At 43.2% G+C, this 20,031-nt stretch overlaps 1 protein-coding gene and 1 long non-coding RNA gene across 2 annotated transcripts; one reads left to right on the top strand and one right to left on the bottom strand.

Moving 5' to 3' along the window:
* The first annotated feature begins 7,811 nt into the window (after positions 1-7,811).
* Positions 7,812-14,542, top strand: bfsp2 (beaded filament structural protein 2, phakinin). Its single transcript, XM_079529501.1, has 7 exons — positions 7,812-8,266; positions 9,400-9,482; positions 10,470-10,626; positions 11,109-11,270; positions 11,471-11,602; positions 12,423-12,679; positions 14,324-14,542. The coding sequence occupies exons 1-7, from the start codon at positions 8,102-8,104 to the stop codon at positions 14,412-14,414; spliced, it is 1,047 nt and encodes a 348-aa protein (XP_079385627.1). The 5' UTR covers positions 7,812-8,101; the 3' UTR covers positions 14,415-14,542.
* Positions 8,137-16,555, bottom strand: LOC306943268. Its single transcript, XR_013792376.1, has 3 exons — positions 16,448-16,555; positions 11,069-11,192; positions 8,137-8,256 (listed from the first exon to the last, which is right to left on the bottom strand). It is a non-coding gene; the product is annotated as an uncharacterized lncRNA (long non-coding RNA).
* Positions 16,556-20,031: the final 3,476 nt, after the last annotated feature.

Raw genomic sequence — 20,031 nt, 5'->3', positions numbered from 1 at the left:
CCACATGGATGTACAGACATGACACCACAACTGTCTTACACACTTTCCTTAACCGTTATTATAGTGACAGTAACAACACAGAAAATGTGTGTGGGGAGGAATCAATTGGCAATTGGGGAGAAAGAAAGAAAGAAAGAAAGAAAGAGAGATAAATAAGTAAGTAAGTATCTATGCAAACACAGACCCATGTTCGGCAGAGGGAAGCTGGGGGACACGCTGTTTTCTGTTAAAGCTTTTACCACAATAAGAGGGACTCCGGTCAACCATAGTGGTATAGGCCCTGATGTTAGATTGGCAGGAATCTTGGCTAGATGCAGTGGTTCCTAAACTTTCCAGCTCGAGATCCAAAAGAATGATTATTATTGATTGATTGATTGAAGAATTTATTAACAGTTTGCAGAATTACAGTACATTTCAAGCACAAACTCAATACAAAGGCTGTTAACTGTGAGTGGACGACCCAATTAAGCATTACACTTGTTTCCAACAGGGTCCACCATGTTCAAATCATCAAAACATTTAGAGACGTACAAATAGACACTTCTATAGACAGAACAGGAATTCATCAAAAAGGAGGTAAAAAGGGAAAATAAATATATACAGTGAGGGGAAAGAAGGGGGGGGGGGCGGGGGGGGGGGGGATTCAGATTTTACGGGGGCCAGTTTCGAATTGCAGCCATCCGTAGGTGCCCTTTGAGAGCGGTTTTGAAGGAGTCAAGGGATTCGCATGTCTTAATGACAGTTGGTAGGGCGTTCCACATTTTGGTGGCATAGGAGCGAAAAGAATTTAGTCCCTTGTTTGTGCCGAATCTGGGTTGTACATGGTTCGTTGCACTCCCTCTGGTGTTGTGGGTGTGGACTTCGTTAACATTAAGGAAGTATCTAGACAGGTACATGGGTATCTTGGTGGTGTATCGAATCTTGTGGACCAGACCCATTGCAAGATGCTGTACTCTGTCGTCGACCCTAAGCCATTCCAGCCTGTCGAAGTGGGCAGGGGTGAGGTGGGTTCGGGGGGCTAGATCAAGTAGGAGCCTGACCAGTTTGTTTTGGGAAGTCTGGAGCCTGGTTTTAAGGGCCTTTGAGGTGCTGTGGTACCAGGAGGTGCATGCATAGTCAAAGAAACCCTGTACAAGGGCTCCTGTTAAGGTCTTCAAGGTGTTTTTGTTGACCAGTGAGGAGATCCTGTAGAGGAATCTTGTTCTATGGTTGACTTTTTTGATTACGTTGGTGGCCATTTTATCACCGGAAAGATTAGCCTCCAGGATGGAACCTAGGTAGGTAATTTCATCTTTACGTGTGATAACATTGTCACCCACTCTAACCAAGAAGCCATTTGCCTTGCTGAGATTACTAATAGAGCCAAAGAGAATGGATTCAGTTTTTCCCAGGTGTAAAGATAGTTTGTTATCAGCGAGCCAGGTGCAGATTCTACCGAGTTCAGAGCTGAGGGCATTTTCAACCTGCAGTTTGTCCCTGTCCGAGACCAGCAGTGCTGAGTCATCTGCGAACAGGAACAAGTTGCAGTCACAGGCTGAAGTCATGTCGTTTACATATATCAGGAACAGTAGAGGCCCTAGTATGCTTCCTTGTGGAACGCCACAGCTCACTGGGAGGGGGGGGGGGACAGTGTTCCGTTCACTTCCACCATCTGTTCTCTCCCCTCCAGGTAGGATTGCATCCAGCTCACTGATGTGCTATCGAAACCAATTGCTTTTAGCTTGTTAACCAGTATGGAGTAGTTCACGGTGTCAAAAGCCTTTTGGAGGTCCAGCTTGACCATGCCGCAGTATTTGCCAGCGTCCACCTCTTGTTTGATGTGGTTGCTCAAATAGAGAAGGCATGTGTCAGTGGAGTGGGATGTTCTGAAGCCAGATTGGAACTCGTACAATAATTTATTAGTGGCAAGATACTTTTCAACCTGTTCATAGACTATTTTTTCCATCACTTTCGAGATGGAACTAAGAATAGAAATAGGGCGGTAGTTGCCGGGGTCTAATTTACTCCCTTTCTTGTGCAAGGGGGTTACTTTGGCCAGTTTGAAATCTTGGGGGACCTGTCCCTGTTTGATGGAGAGGTTTACTATGTGGGTGATGATAGGAGCTATAGAGATGGCTGAGTCTCTGAGAAATTTGGAGGGAATGTTGTCATGGCCTGTGGCCTTGTGGGGTTGGAGGGCACTCAGTTTCTTAATTACCTCATCAGTTGTTACCATAACTAGTTTAAAATCGTCTTTACAAACACCTAGGTTTTTGTAGAAGGTTGTAATGTGCTCTACACCAAAGAGCCCAGAGTGGGAGGGCAGTTTGTTAACCAGAGTTGTTGCTATGTTTGTAAAGAAGATATTCAAGTAGTTGGCCACATCAAGGTTGTCAGTGATGAGAGTGTTGTCCGATTTGATGTTTATGTTTGAAAATCTGGTTTTTAGTTTCTGACCATAGCTTAGTTGATTGTTTAGTAGCTTCCAGAGCTCATGAGGATTGTTTTTGTTTTCCTGAGCTTTATCATTAATGAAGTTACTTTTAGCTGATTTGGTCATGGCAGTTACACTGTTTCGTAGTTTGATTCGTTGTGTATTTAGGTTGTTCAAACGAGCTTGGCGAACACTGTCGAAGCGCTTGGCTAGCTTTGACTTGCATTTTAGAACTTCAGAGCATTTTTTGTCTCTGGCTTTCATTGCAGCCAGTATGTCCGAATTCATCCATGGTTCCGAGCGGGTTTTGCCCCTGGTGGTTCTCAAAGGAGCCATGTTGTTCAGTACTGATGTAAATTTGGTTTTGAAGCCAAGCCAAGCTTCTTCGACAAGTGTGCTTTTAAGCTCATCGGACCAATCCAGACTCTCCAATACTTGGTTAAAGACCTCACTAGAGTAGGTTTTGAGGTCCCTTGATATGACTGTTTTGTGGCAGCCGGTCTTAAGTTTTTGTATTTTGCGGGTACAGAATATCATAAAATGATCACTAAGCCCACATACAATAACCCCTTTCTTGGAGATTCTGGATTTGTCCGAGGACAGAATGAGATCAATGACAGTTTGAGTAGAATCACACACTCTAGTGGGTTGGGTAATTAGCTGACTGACACTATGTAGATCACAGAACTTACTGAATGACTTAAACACAGGTGCTTCCTTACGTTGCATGTCTGTATTGTAGTCGCCAATCAGGATTTTCTCTACACATTCCTCCTCAGCTAAGCACCCCTCAAGTATATCATAGATGTTTGTCGCCCCATTGCAAGCTTGTAGATCGTCTATTTTCAGTACTTCTGAATTTTTTATTCCTTAGTGTTTCTTAGATGTGCTTTAGTCCGGGAACCAAAGGGTGATTTTTGGCTGAACGTGGTTTCGTCAGATAACGTTTTTTTGTCAACTGATTCTTGTAGCTTTGGGTCAACTCTTAGGAGCTAATTTGATGACTTTAGATCTCAAACGATATATTTTATGGGATTTGCATTAATTAATAATGCATTCATCATAAATCTAATACATTGTGCCTATCCACATTTATAAACACATGTAGAAAGCAAATTTGATGCATTTAGACCAAGTAATTCTCATGAAATACCATAAAACTTTATTTTCAGGGATTTGCTAGTATTTCAGGCATTGAGGGGTTAATAACTAAATTTGCCCAAGGGATATCACTGGGCACCCTCTTGAAATTGTGAGTGGTGACCGTAAGCTACAAAAATCAGTTGAGAGGGGCACGGTGGGACAGTTGGTATAGTGCTGTCGCCTCACAGCTAGAAGGCCCTGGGTTCGATTCCTGCTCGGGACGCTGTGGGTGCTGGCGGCGTGTTTCCTCCTCCGCATCAGTGCCCATACCCGAGGCTGGGTTGACGAAAGGGCCTTTCTGTGTGGAGTTTGCATGTTCTCCCCGTGTCCCCTAGGGTAGGTACCCTCACAAAAACATGCAGTAATCCTGGTCTCTAAACTGCCTCCCCATGGCCAGCCAGGGCGCCTGATGGAGGGGAAAGGAACTGATTGGAATAACGTGTTCCTTCCATGCGCTACGTCCAACCAGGGAAACTCCCCCATGTCAGGTGTAAAGGAGAAACTTGGACACTCAAGCATGAAGGAAGCATGAGTTCAAGTCCGTTGCTCTCCCCATGTCCCCCATATATGGAGACTAGGTTGGCGGAGGGTGTGTAGAGCCCAGGATCACATTAGATAATTGACAAATGGGTTACAAAATCATGGGATAAAAATGTAATTTAAAAAAGATAATCCGTTGAGAAAGAAACTTTATCTGATGAAACCATGTTCAGCCCCACGGAGCCCCCGGACTATTTGTTTGTTTTAAAATGTAGGCTAATATCAATTCAAAAATTAAAAAAATAATCTTTTGAAATATATATTTTATAGGAAAAGAAAATACCAAAGTAAAAGTAGAATAATACTAACATGAATAGCTGGTGTACAAAATAGGGCTTAATTATTGGTTAAATGTTATGCACACAGCTGCCATGTTGCCAGCAAGGTGCTAACTAGGTGCAATTTCCCATTGACATGCCCATTCATCCAAACAGAAAAGTCCTATCTAATTGTATTAAACAATGTCAAACTCACCAACATTGCAGCTGTATGAAAAGCTTGCATTATCCTCTTTCTAAGTGTCAGAGTTTGGAAGTGCTCGTTATCAGTAAAGCAACCTGCTGTCTCCTGCATTATGTGCAAATTCAAGGTGGTACGCATGGGCCATTGAGTGATATACAACAAGAACTTCCAAACTCCAACACACTCCAACAACGAAAAAAAATCCTCTGCAAGGAAGTAGCTCATAACATATCTGCGGTGGCTTTTTATGAAACAAAAACTTTACAGATTGAAAGAGGATAATTCAAGCTTTTCGTACATCTGCAATGTTGGTGAGTTTGACGTTGTTTAATACAATTAGATAAGACTTTTCTGTTTGGATGAATGGGCTGTCAATGGGAAATTGCACCTATAGTTAGCACCTTGCTGGCAAGATGGCAGCCATGTGCATAAGGTCAATAATCTGTGATTTAGCTGTATTATATTAGTTATTTCGACAACATTACTTGCACTCGTTTGTGTTCCTCTTGGCCTCACATTAATCGGACACGCACGCATGCACCCACGCAACACCTGTTTTTTTCCATTATTGGTTTTTAAACCACATCACTTCCTGTCAGATACCGTTGGATGACAGGAAGTGCCCCCTCCCCCCTGTACCACTAACTGATAGTCTCTGCCCCTCCTCATCATAACAGACAGACACTCAGACAGGACAGCTGAATGGGAGACAGTAAAGGAAAGACAGACATTGGGACAGCTAAGAGGGAGACAGTGTAGGATTAGGAGAGACAGACAGTAGGACAGCTGAGAGGGAGACAGTGTAGGAGACACAGACAGTAGGACAGCTGAGAGGGAGACAGTGTAGGAGAGACAGACAGTAGGACAGCTGAGAGGGAGACATGTAGGAGAGACAGACAGTAGGACAGCTGAGAGGGAGACAGTGTAGGAGGGACACAGTAGGACAGCTGAGAGACAGACAGTGTAGGAGAGACAGACAGTAGGACAGCCGAGAGGGAGACAGTGTATAGGAGAGACAAACAGCTAGTCCCTATCTCTGGGTCAATGATAATATAAATATGAATTTTTAAACTGTATTCTATTGAAATCGTCTTTCTCTCACAGTACAGTACAGTTCCTATCGTACACAATGTACAGTACACTTTCTTAATTTTCTTTTTTTAAACAGCCTACAACAATTTGTATAGAATACAGGAAGTGGTTAAGAATGTCGTTGCTGTCGGGCAGAAACACTTGTATCTCCCTATATATTTGTGAATGCTTCATAACTCACCTCAGCAACAATTTATTATAGACTCACTCAACTGTACCTGTATCGTGTATAGTCTTGTGTATTTGTACTGCATCTTATGTTGCACCTATGTGTTTTTGTACTGTGTACTTGCACTGTATGTATGTTGTAGTTGTGTGTATAGGACCCCCTCTAAAACGAGATGCTGCATCTCGTTACTGACTCATTGAATGCTTCATAACTCACCTCAGCAACCAGTGAATACTTTCACTGGTTGCCAGTGAATACTTTCATTATCATTTAATTTACTTTAATTTACTTTTCTACATGCTGGAGATCAACATTCAACTATATTAATTCATCCTTTATCCATCCATCCATCTTCAACCGCGTATCCATAGTCGGGTTGCGGTGGCAACAGCTCCACCAGAGAGCTCCAGACTTCGCTCTCCAGAGGAGTAACTTCATTCTCTGGGTTCCTGAGGCGGTCCCGGCAGATATTGGAGATATAAACCCTCCAACTCATCCTTGGTCTGCCCCGGGGTCTTCTTCCAGCGGGACTTGCATCGAGGACCTCCCTAGGGAGACGCTCGAGAGGCATCCTAACTGGATGCCCGAACCACCTAAGCTTCCTTTAATTCAGTGGTTCTCAAACATTTTCATGTCATCACCACCAGAACAACAACATCCAATACGTTTATCACCACCACCAAAACAACAGTAATTTCACTGCCTGCAATGTTGTCACAGCTGTTGGCCAAGTGCATGTCACAACAACAACATCATCATCATCATCATCATCAACAACAACTATATGAAATCTAAAGTTTAGCCTGGAATAAAAAAACACATCCTAGTAGATGTATAAATGCACATCAGTTAAATTAAAGGATTGGTGTGGTGGTGCTGGGTCAGAGGGTTACAGGGTTAGGTTGGTGTCTGGCTGAAGCTCGTTTCACTGGAGGGTTCGTGACACAGCTTCCCTGCTGAGGCAAACGAAAGCCATCGAACAACAACTAAAAACACACGCACATACACAAAGAGCTCAAAGCCACTAGAATCCTGGGCCTACTACACTCGCTAGTGAAGCAACACAAGCGGTGCCCGAACAAAAGACTGGACCGTTTTCCAGAAGAGCGGTCGACTACAATAAAGGTCCCGGCCGCTCAGCTGAGCGGGCTGTTTGGTTCCATAGGCTACAGCAGCTCTCTCTCTCTCTCACACACACACATACTCAACATCCAAGCTGACCAAGCGGACGGAGCAGCAGCAGCCATGCCTCTGCCCAGACGTAGATCCTCGTTCCTGGGTCAGCCCTCCACCTCCACGGAGGGGCGCTCCTCCACCACCGCCTCCTGCGTCAGGACGGGTTCGGGTTCCGGGACCACCATCACCGGTGGCCCGAGGGGGGTGTTCGTGGGCACGACGCCCATGATGATGAGCGGGGTGGGGGTGACCTCCAACATGGGCACACGGGTGTCCCGCCGCGCCCTCGGCATCAGCAGCGTGTTCCTGCAGGTACTGTATAGGGCTGTCGTCACCATTATGACATTGTTATATGTTTTTTTTAACCAATGACCTAATAGGGTTAGGGTTAGGGTTGCTTGCTCAGGGGGTAATTTCATCTTGACCATCAGGTCCAAATTTGTGTCAGATCCTGTGTCTAGGTGAGACATGACTTTTGAGTTTTGACACGATCTAAATGTCTCAATAGAAGAGCAGGGAGACAAAATACAACCACCCCAATTATAAGTTATATTGTATTAACATAGTCTACCATACAGGTTGGACAAAATTACATTGTATTCATAAAAAAAGAAGAAACAAAAATGCCAAACTTAAAAGGGATTTAACGGGGGTTACTCAGCGATTACTCAGCCCATGGAGCCTTGAGTTCATGGAGAATGGATTCGTAAGTCAATAATTTGATGACCCGTGGAGTTTCTGGTACAGACTCCATTGAGGACTATGCCAGTCATCAAATTATTGTCTTAGGAAATTATTTTTTATTGTGTCCTTGAATAATGGAAAAAAATGTTTGGCTTTCAAACAGATAAAATAACCTAAATATCCAAATAAATTACTACCATATACATAACGTATACTTTTATCATCAGTCTGGATTCCAGGCTAAGATTATGGCAAAAAATGATTGCGATTATCTCAAGTCATTGCGATCAGGAGATTATGTGGTGTTGTAGTACTTTCGACGGGGCCTGTTTATTCCCTCGCAGGGCCTGAGGAGCACGTCGGTGCCGGTGTTGTCACGCGGCGCAGGAGAGCGTGCCCAGCAGGGTGGCGCCGGCGGCTCGATGGGCCTGAACGGCTGCCTGTTGGAGTACCGCGACAAGGTGCGCGCCCTGGAGCAGCTCAACCAGCAGCTGGAGGAGCAGATCAGGCACTGTCTGGACCGCCGCAGCTCCAGCGCTGGAGCCTGGGGGCCGCTCAGGCAGGACTGGGAGGACATCTACAGACAGGTACCGGTACTGCACGTTAGCACCCTGTATCTCTGCTGGCGGGCAGAAACCACCTACCTCCAAAATTTCAGGCAATGAAAAAAACAAAAAAACAAACATCCAGCTCAAGTGGAGTTAAGAGGTTTGGGCCGAAGCACTTTTTACTACTTTTCATTGATAAGATCTTTTTTAACCAACACACAGATGACGTGTTCAATAGCACTGATTTATAAAAAATAAAAATAAAGAGGAAAAACATGGAGTTAGCTGGTTTCTGCCGGACAGCAAAGATATACAGATGGATACTGACAGCCATACATTTTAAAATGTTTCCTATTTGATGTAGATGTTGACAATACAATAAATCACAATACATTACATGAAGCCAGTTCCATTGATATTGCTAACAGTATAGCGTCTACTGTCCACTCAGAGACAGCTGCTCTGTAGCTCTGATTACACTTCCGTCTAAAATGGCAGTGTAATCACAGTTTACCCATTTAAGAAGGGTACCCCTTTGGGTTTTGACTCACAACCAAATGCACCTCCATAGCTTCAAGATAAACTCAACAACCCCTCACTCACTTAGAGATTAGCACAGGAATGCTGTCTGAGCCTAAACACCCTGGACAACGCTCCACATGTCCTAGACTCTTCTTTCTTCCCTAAAATACCCTGGACAACACTCCACATGTCTGACCTAGACTCTTCTTTCTTCCCTAAAACACAATGGACATCCTATAGTCTCCTGCTTGGCTCCCAAACTGTGGAACAAACTCCTTCCTCATTGCTGTCAGAACTGCAGACTCACTCCCCATTTCAATGTTGTCTGAACTTAGACTCACTTCTTCAGACTCCACCACCTTACCCCCTAGCTCTTCACTTCCATTGTTTTATTGTGAACACAAATGTAGAATGCTATTGCATAGCATGTTGTTTAGACAGATGCTAGGCTCATTGTTTATAGTTTACCTGGTATAATAATTTATTTTAGGCACTACAGTCAGTGTTCTCTGCACTCATGGGACAATTTGCCTTGTTGTCTGTTGACTAGAGTTCACGTTGCGTCTGCTTATTCCGCTTCACTCTGGATAAGACCATTGGCTAAAATGCCTACATTGTAATGGATTGTAAATTGTAGTTTAACCCTGCAGGTGAGCGAGGCCATACTGGACAACGCCAGACTGATGTTGCAGACCGAGAACATCCATGCCAACGCTGAGGACTTTAAAGAGAGGTCAGTGGGAATACAGCCACATGATTACAGGACCTTGGATAACGGGGTGGGCAAGTGTGATGATGGAGAGGGCCATTATACTTCGACATTCACTCTAGAGGGCCATATTATACTGTCGGGCAGAAACCTCTTATTTCCATATTTTAACTTTTTTCGTAAATGAATGTCCTGTTCTAGCCTGAATCACTAGCCATGCCCATTAAAAAAAGAACGATTCAGGTCTGGTGACTCTGTCTGCATAGAAAGTCTGATGCAGCAGCTGATTGCTCATCAGCGTCGTTTCAACTCAATGACGTTAAACAACAAACATGGCTGCCCCCACTGTGGTAACTTGCGACCGTATCAATCTGGCTATTAAATCGCCCTATGATAAATAGTTTCTTTACAGAAACGACAGGTTTTAGAAACATAATCCAACATAATGCACCATGTTTGTTTACATGCTAGTAGCGCTCGTTGACTGTGTTGGTTTGGTTAGCAACCGGGTTAGCCACAATGATTAACAACGTCATCTGCTTTGCTACTATTTTGATTGGTTGGTGTGAACCAATCGTCGAAGACTGCCGCCTTGGCAATGCCCATCCCAGAAACTGCTGCCATGGGAAGGGCTTTTGGGAAGGGCTTTCAGTCTGAATAATGAAGTGAAACTAAAACTGTCAGGCTATCATTCATATAGTTCAAGAATTATGAGGCAAAACATGAAGACAGACAGAGTCAAACAGACAGACAGACAGACAGCAGGGTTGAAAACATTAGCCAAATTCCAATCCCCAAATCTCTGCACTCACTGTGGAACTTAGGAAGACCATGGAGTTTTGCATTGTTTGTGTGTGCAGGTAGGAGTGAGTGACACATCATAGTAGTATAAATCAGACTTATAGGAGAGTTTCTATAAATTATGAGAACAAGCAGCTAGGTATATGACAACGAGCACCAGTACCTTATTGATCACTACCTTATTGATCACTACTGTATTGATCTGTTTAGGTATGAGAATGAGCAGCCATTCAGGAAGGCTGTAGAAGAGGAGATGAACTCTTTGTATAAAGTGATCGATGAAGCCAACCTCACCAAGACTGAGCTGGATGCTCAGATCGACAGCATGAGAGAGCAGCTCCGAGGCCTGGAGCAGAACCACCAGGATGTACGTGTATTACCTTATTACCATATTACCTTATTGATCTGGAGCAGAATCATCAGGATGTACATTACCTCGTTACCTTATTGATATAGAAATAAACTACACCATAGTATTTGCCTGACTTTATTTATTTATTTTTATGCTAGATAAACTTTATTTTACATCGTCACCCTTAACAGTACCCTGATCGATGCAACCACACTCGCAATTTCCCAGAATTGCATCTTTGTATTTATCCAATAGGTACCTTATTATGTTGTTATACCTTACGATCATACCTTATGATCTATCGCTACCTTATTAGCGTAGTGATCTGAAACATATCCACCAAGAAGTAGCACGTTAACGTATTACATTACTACCTCATCAATTAACTCAGGATCTATTACTACCTAATTACATTACTACCGTATTAACTCTGTCAGTGGAATGGTTGTGTTCTGACCTGCACAGGAAGTGATGTCATTGTGTTGTGTCCCGTACAGGATGTGCGTGTTCTGTACAGCCAGCTGGCGGGCCGGGAGGTGGATGAACCTGACGCTCCCATCGAGACCAGTCTGGACCACATCCTGGAGCACATCAGGAACCAGTGGGAGAGAGTTATCGAGAGGAACCGAGCCGAGACCGACAGCTACCTGGAATGCAAAGTAAACAATGATGCATGGATAACAGCTACAACAAGAACAACATTAATCTTCTTCTTCTTATTATTATTATTATTATTATGGACTGTTGTATAACTGTACTGGAGTGTCATTGATTCTGTGCCACATTATTAGTACTTTATCCATGTGTATACACGTGTGTGTGTGTGTGTGTGTGTGTGTGTGTGTGCGCGCGCACATAGCAGGCAGAGAGTGTGAGCAGCTGTAAGCTGAGTCGTGAGGAAGAGGAGCTGGAGACGCTGAAGGTTGAATGCAACGACGCTTGTTGTAGAATCCAGAGTCTGCAGGCGGAGACCGAGTCTATCAGAGCTCTGGTAACTACTACTATAACCGACTGACTGGCTGGCTGGCTGACTGACTGGCTGGCTGGCTGACTGACTGGCTGACTGACTGGCTGGCTGGCTGGCTGGCTGGCTAAACTACATTTTCTGCCCTTTCACTGGTTAAACTTTCAAGTTTAGCTGTTAGACCAACTACTGCGGGTTTAAATAGGTTAAAATCTAGAGGTAAAATACACCTGTAGCCCATTACAATTTTCAATTACAATTTAGGCATTTAGCAGACGCTCTTAATCCAGAGCGATTTACAATAAGCAAGAACAACTCATGGTAATACATCAACTACATAAAAAATAGTCATCAAGAATCATACGTTACAGTATAGGTTCACACAGGCAGGCACACATAATAACTGGACGATACATAATTTGACAATAGGGGGCACAGTCGGTAGTGCTGTAACCTCACAGCTAGAAGGCCCCGGGTTCCATTCCCGTGTTCTTTCCTCCACGTCATCAGTGCCCATACCCTAGGGGGCTTGGCGAAAGGGCCTTTCTGTGGGGAGTTTGCATGTTCTCCCCGTGTCCCCTAGGGTAGGTACCCTCACAAAAACATGGATTTACGAAGCTTTGTGAATGAGGAAAACTAATTGAGCAATAAAATCTAGTTTGAATATGAACTGTGTTCGCTTTGAACGGAATAATTATATTAGTTAGTAAGTTAGTCAATAGTTAGTTAGTTAGAATCTAGTTCATTATTTGACACGTGGTCTGGAGAAGAGTGATGCTCAACATTGCAACCTTTTTGTTTCATATAAAACAATTACAACTAATAACTCCTAATCTGTCCGTAACAGAAACGCGGGCTGGAGAACTCTCTGAGCGACGCGCGGCACTGGCACGACATGGAGCTGCAGAACATGGGCTCTGTGGTGGCCAAGCTGGAGGCAGAGCTGGGCGACGTGCGCAGCGACATCGAGCAGCAGCGCCGCGACTACGACACGCTGCTCGGCAACAAGCTCCGCCTGGAGCAGGAGATCGGACTGTACCACGGCATCCTGGACGGAGAGGAGAGCCGCTTCCAGCCAACCCCACCCCGACCCCCACCCCACATGTGAGTCCATTAATCTGGCGGTGGGAAAAAAAAGTACTCACATTATTTTTTTACTTATAAGTAAAAACATCAATATACTGCAATGGAGATAAAAGTTGGGAATTAAAATTTTACTTGAGGAAAAAGTAGCCTACAAAGGTATTGGTATCACAATGTACTTAGTACCAAAAGTAAAAGTACTCATTTCAAAATGCAGAGTTCGAAACTCGATCTACAAGCTTACAATGTGTTGCATCACGATGCATTGTGAGCTTGTAGATCGGCTATTTTCAAACGTATACCTACAGTATATAGGGATGAACCTGGTTAGTGTGTTTTGTTACAATAATCAAAATCTACAAAGTAACTAGTAACTAAAGTCTTAATTGTAGTGGAGTAATAGTACAATATTTTCCTCAGATATGATGTAGTGGAGTAGATGTAAACGTACTGCAAATTAGAAATACTCCAGTAAAGTAAAAATACCTCCATTGTACTTAAAGGGGAATACCACTCATTTTCAACATTTTACTATGTCATTAATATACCTTAGAGTTGTGTGGAAATAATAAAAAGTCCCCCCATTCTGTGTTGCCTAGAAGGTCTGAAAAACATCTGTAAGATTATGAAGTACATCCTTGTGATATCACTGAGATGTACTTCATAATGTTTTTTCAGACCTCCAGTTTTAGGCGACGCAGAATGGGGGGACTTTTTTTTATTATTTCCACACAACAACTCTAAGGTATATCTCCATATTCTAACTTTTTGTGTGTTTCATACCCATAAATGAACGCCCTACTAAGACCTACTTGATCATACTACGTCACACAAAAACATCAAAAGTACTAAAAGCATTGCTGTGCTCCTATCATTATTAGTTAGAACTCATAACCCACCCTTTTCTTCTCTTCTCTTCTCTGTACACTGATCTATTGGTGTTGCTTGTAGATCGGCTATTTTCGAATGGCCGAAATGCTTATAGGGCTGAAGTGGTTAATGTATGCTTTGTAATAATCACAATCTACAAACTAGTAACAAAAGTTTTGTGTCGCGATGTCACAATGTGTCGCGATGCCACACATTGTGATCTGCTATTTTCAAAAGATTATACATTTGATTATACATTTGAAAACTTGAAATGGGACAATCTGTACAATATTTTTACTGTTGGTACTTTAAGCACACTGGGCAAGACCTACACTGTAGAGTGCATTGCTGGAATTTGGCGGAAGTAGCGGGATTTTGGTTGAAGTACTGCTCAAGGAAATGCCGTTGATGCTTTACAAATATATTTACATTCTCCGTGTATGAAACAAGTGTTGGGATTGGTCGAAAAATATCATATCCAGGGGAAATACATCTGACGGATGTTCTGGCCCGACATTTCCGGCTATGCAATCTCTGCCTTATATTGTGACCAGGCTTTTCTCTTCGCAGATGAGTAAGGCTGGGACGGAGACTATACTTTAAGTTTAACGATATTTTGAATCCAATACTTTTGTACTTGTACTCTGTTGAATTCCGGATTTTCTTGCAGATCTGCTACTTTTGCCATTTTTGAATTTTTAGCTCCCACATTTGTTTTAAACTTGTCAATGATATCAATTATAATGTTGCCTCTACAGTATGATATTAACGAATGATATGACATCACCTTTACAGGGGCAGCTCTGTGCCCGAAGGGCCCACCGCCACTGCACCTATACCAGATGGCAAAACTCTGCCCCCCGCAGGAAGCGACGCAAAGTGCTGATTTACAAATCATATTTACATTCATAACTGAGGCTGGACAATAATTGATGTAAAAATGGTGTAAAGCAGCTTCCGCCTTGGAGGGACATGTTTCTAAGCTGAAGAATGGGATGGTGTGTGTTTTTATTTCTAAAGATGTTTAGCATGCCAATCTATGATCACACTAGCCCGTTTGGCTCATTTTGGGGAGACATTTTAACAACATAAAACATCCCTTGAATTAAGTTATTTCTTCAATAATCAGGAGACTTGCGTCTGTATGTTTTATTGAAAATATATGAATTGGAAATAATAAATGTAAAACGTGTTGACTGCTGCTAGATTGAGTTTGAGTTGTCTGTCTGCCATTAACCACTGTACAAGACATACTTGCAGAATCTGCAGATATACGATCCTGTTCCATATTTGTCTCCACCAGGCCGAAGGCATGGGGAGAGAGTATGTTTTGCACTCCGTCCGTCCGTCCGTGTGTCCGTCCGTGTGTCCGTCCGTCCGTGTGTCCGTCCGTCTGTGAACAGCTAATCTCCGGCACCGTTAACCCGGTCGATGCCACATTTTGCACACACACTCCCTGGATGCCAACAATGAACCTCTGCCCCAAACTTTCCAGAACGGCCTGTTATAGCGCCACCAGGAGGCCACTATGTGCAAAACAAGCTTTTGGACAGTACACCTACAGATTTTGTCCAAACATCACGCAAATTGGTACACAGTCTCTTTAGAGCCTTTCAACGAAACGGGTCTTTCAGATTTCTCAGACTCCATCCTGATTGGCTAAGATTGGCTTCCAAAGTTTGCAGGAGTGCTCAGTTTCAAACAAAATGCTGCAAATCATGAACACATCGTGTGATTTCCGTGAAATTGCGCACGCACATTCCCACTAGGCCGAGGAAGAAATGCCACGTGAACATTTTCAACTCGGCCTCATGGTGGCGCTATAACTGGCCGAAAAGTGTTTTTACCTCCAACTACACGGATTTGTGGATAACTTTGTATGCCAACTCCCTAGAGGCCAAGGAAAAACCTTTGCCTGGAATTTTTCACATCTGCTCTTTATAGCGCCACCAGGAGGCCGACATATGTAAAACACATTTTCTAATATTACTCCTTCAGATGTTATCCAAATTTCACACAAATCGGTACACATGCTCTCCATAGTCATGTGATCAAGACGGGTTTGTTTGATTTCTCATAATCCACCTTCATTGCCTATGATTGGCTTCTAAACTTTTCAGGAGTAGCCCGCTTTGTACCCGTTTTGTACAAATCGCCACAACTACTCAACGCAGCGTCCGATTGCGGTGAAACTGTGCATGCATATTCCCACTAGGCTGAGGAAGAAATCCCACTTGACAGTTTTCAAATCAGCCTCATGGTGGCGCTACAACAGGCCAAGCCGTGACACACACACACACACACACACACACACACACACACACACACACACACACACACACACACACACACACACACACACACACACACACACACACACACACACACACACACACACACACACACACACACACGATTATATTACTCCTAAACATTTTGCCAAACATCTCACACACTCCTATCCTCCTGGTGGAGACCTGTGCCCAGAAGGGCACTTTTTCTAGTTTGACATGATTTTGAAAATGTAATTCCCCCCCGCGCGCGCGCACGCACGCACGCACGCACGCAAGCTGGTTCGCAAGCTGGCTCACAATAGAAGTACTGTAAAGACCCCTTTTACTAGAAGGACAGGATCAAAGCTCTCGGACAGCATCATAGAGCAGTGGTTCTCAACCTGTGGGTGGAGAGTTGGGGACCCCACATTTGGGGGGACTGGCTAGGGGAGAACAGGGGCAAAGGGGGGCTAGGGGGGAACAGGGGCAAAGGGGGGCTAGGGGGGAACAGGGGCAAAGGGGGGCTAGGGGGGAACAGGGGCAAGGGGGGGCTAGGGGAGAACAGGGGCAAAGGGGGGCTAGGGGGGAACAGGAGTAGGCAAAATACATTTGGCAGTCAATGAGTGAAAAAGGGATATATACTCACGACCCATCAAAATAGTTCTGTGCCCCGAAACTGTTGCTCCTCTATCAGCTTGACCTTTGGACCTGCTCCCAATGTTAAAGACACAACAGGAGTGTTGAGAGTTGTCACGTGAACAGTCACACAGCTGATCAGGCACACAGCTAATCAATTACAAAGCTGATCAATCACACAGGAGCACCCCTGACTGGCTAACTGCAGGTCTGATTGGCTAGGAGTGCTCATGCTTAGATTTGTGTTAGAGGGACAGGAAATATCTTTCTTATTGAACTTTCACTAAATCTTCATTACAACAGTCTGTGTGCAGGTCATTATTCTTACCCTTTGATTAAAGTCCTTGTCCTCATGGTGTCCTCAGATAAATCACCTCTGTTCAATAAATACTTTAAGAATTGTCTCCCCCCCAAAGGACACTGGACAAATCGGTGTAAAACTCCCACACTCCAAGTATGCTGAGGTCATTTAATCTCCAAGTGGGCCTCATGATCTTGCAATAACACCCCTCTTTACATTTGGACTTTTAACCCTTGAACTGTAGGTTGTACAATCCAAAAATGTCTTCAACACACTTTTTGCTACTAGTCCTTAGTATACTCACAACAAATCTCTGTAGTCATTTGATAAACAAGTATCATTCAGATTTTTCACATTCCATTCCTATCGCATTGGCAATGATTGCCTTCCAAAATTTGCCGGATAGACCCATTTTAAAAAAAAAGGAAAAAAAAGCTGCCCCAAATCATGAACACGGTGTTCAATCTACCCCAAATGTGCCCCCAAACCTCAAGGGGCCTAAAGTAATTTCACTCACACCCATAGGGATTCAATTTCTACATATATCACAGTTGCAGAAGCAATACCTTTTTCACAAATAGCATTGTTAGTCATGTGGCAATGAAGGACTAAAGCAAAGCAAAGTTACTATATTTTCCCAGGGTATCTGGGCTAAGCTCAAGAACTTGTTTCCAGCCAGGCCCTGCTCATAGAACATTTCATGGTAGTGGTTCAATGCCTTGCTCAAGGGCACTTCAGCGGTGGTAATTTTAACGTGTCGGACCGCTGATTCGAACTGGCGACCTTCCAGTATCAAGACCGCTCCGCAATCCGTTCGGCCACCGCTGCCACTAACTATCAAACCGGGTTCCATTACTCATGCTGCTTCTAAAAGGTGTGGGAGGGGCCTTAATACTGCAGGAAGACCTAGCCAGTTGAGTGTCTAAACGATATACCGGAATTCGGCATTAGTGCCGGACAAGGATATAACAAAGGGGCCAGTGAGGCACTCCAACGTTGAAGCACTGGGCCCTAGTGGTAAGAGGAGGGACTACAGGCGGACCCATGGATTCATGACCGGGAAACCCCGTGCAGCTGGGCTTTAACATTGAGCGCTCGGTTGCACTTCCGCATTTGACCACCAAAATGCGGTGGTCTGACGAAATCCCGACCCTATAGACACAAATGGGTAAAGTTGCACTTATGTTGTCAAAATGCTATCCTCCCCCCCCCCCCCTTCTCACGCCCTCACAGCTGCAACCCACGACAGCACTGGTCTGGCTATAGGCAACCAAGCCTGGCAGAGATATGCACTCAAGAGGAGCGCTTTTCTGTCTACATATTTTAGCACAATTGCCTGCATTATTTGAATAAAGACATAATCTCCTCATTATTAGGTGATAGTGTAATTTGCAGAGAAAAACAAACAAAAACAATTGAAAGGTTGACATTTCTTCGCCTCATTTGGAAAAAGATCATCTTTATATTTTTAACCATTTGAATCATGTATAAAATTAATCATTACGATTTCATTCATAAATCAATCCTGATAATACGAGCTATTAATTACACATCAATTACCAAGTAATATACCAATAATGTAGCACAATAACCAGTGATCACAAACTGTTCATTGGTCAAGCATGTTACTGTCCTAACAGCTGATTGGTTGGAGGGTGTGCATCCTAACAAGTGATTGGCTGGAGGTTATTTCCAGATACCTGCAGGGCTGTGGTGAAATTAGGGCAGTGGTGGTCGCATTGTGAGCTTGTAGATCTGCTATTTTCAAAAGATTTGTATACATTTTAAAACTTAAAATGGGACATAATCTGCATAATAACTAGTTTTACTTTGGTACTTTAAGTACATTTTGATACAAATACTTTTGCATTTTTACTCAAGTATATTTTTCATTCCGGATTTATACTTGTAACAGTATTTCTACATTACAGTATTGATACTTTTACTTAAGTAAAAAATGTGACTACTTTTTCCACCACTGCTTTAGGGGCAGGGCGATAATTGGACAAAACTCTAATAATCACATGTTGATGCAAAGCTCTCCATATTGATGTTGTGCAGATAATATTGTATTATGAAAATAAAAAAATATCAAAACTTCTTGAAACTGTAAAATAAGGCACAAGTATTGAAACAAGGAGTAGATAGCTTACGCCATCACAATATTACGATGATTATCTAAAATCAAATTATATACTCTCAATTAATATCCATATAATATTTAGATTATTATAGTCTCATATCATGGTATCCATATATTTATATTGTTGCTGGCAGGTGGAAACCTTTTGTATTGATTGAAGTAGGGCTTTAAAGTTTAAATATGGAGATATAAAGTTTCGGCCCACTAGCAACAATCTACTGCCCTGCCCTAGAATAGGTCTCATCATTTATTATTCAGAACATTGTAGTGTATTAAAAACAACATTCCGTCTGTGGACAGTTCAGAAACCTGCCTACCAGTGACATCATCGGTAGACAGGTTTGGTCATTTCGAAAAAGATTTCAACCAATTTTTATTTTATTTTTATGCAAGAGCATAGAAACAGAATACATTGATTATGGTATGCATTAATTAAAAATATATACTCGTTTGAAATATCCAAACTTGTCAGTGCTAGGCAGGTTTCTGTACTGTCCACAGACCTCCTCAGAGACACTGACGGTGACTGACCATATAGACAGCAATGGTGCCATCTTATAAATTGTATTTATGTCCATAAAAGGTCTCTAAACTACCTCCCCCTGGCCAGCCTGGGCGCCTGATGGAGGGGAAAGGAACTGGTCGGAATAACGTGTTCCTTCCACGCGCTACGTCTGGCCGGGGAATCTCTCCCCTGTCATGTGAAAAGAAGCAGCTTGGACTCCTCATGCATAGAAGGAAGCATGAGGTCAGTCCGCTGCCCCCCCAGGTTGGCAGAGGATGTGTAGCGGCCAGGATTACATTCAATAATTGACAATGGGTGAAAAGCATGGGTTGCAAAATCGTGGGATAAAAATGTAAAAAAGAAAAGAAAAAAAATGCAAAAGTTGAGCATTCATTTTAGAATATGGAGATAAGAGGTTTCTGCCCGACAGCAATGAAATGATCAATAGTGAGCCAATTACATGAAGGTAGGCTACCTTCTGCAGCGAGACAACGTTTAGACCAGCTTTATGAATATAGTACCAACAGAAAATGTATATTTGTTGCGGTCAGGCAGAAATCTCTTATCTCCATATTTTAACTTTTTTCGTAAATGAATACCCCATTTGATCACATTACAGCGTCACACAAAAGCATCAAAAAAGTA

Source organism: Electrona antarctica, assembly GCF_951216825.1.
Source record: "Electrona antarctica genome assembly, chromosome: 19".
Lineage (NCBI taxonomy): Eukaryota > Metazoa > Chordata > Actinopteri > Myctophiformes > Myctophidae > Electrona > Electrona antarctica.
Note: the sequence above shows the minus strand (reverse complement) of the source record. Positions and strands in the feature narration are given on the sequence as shown.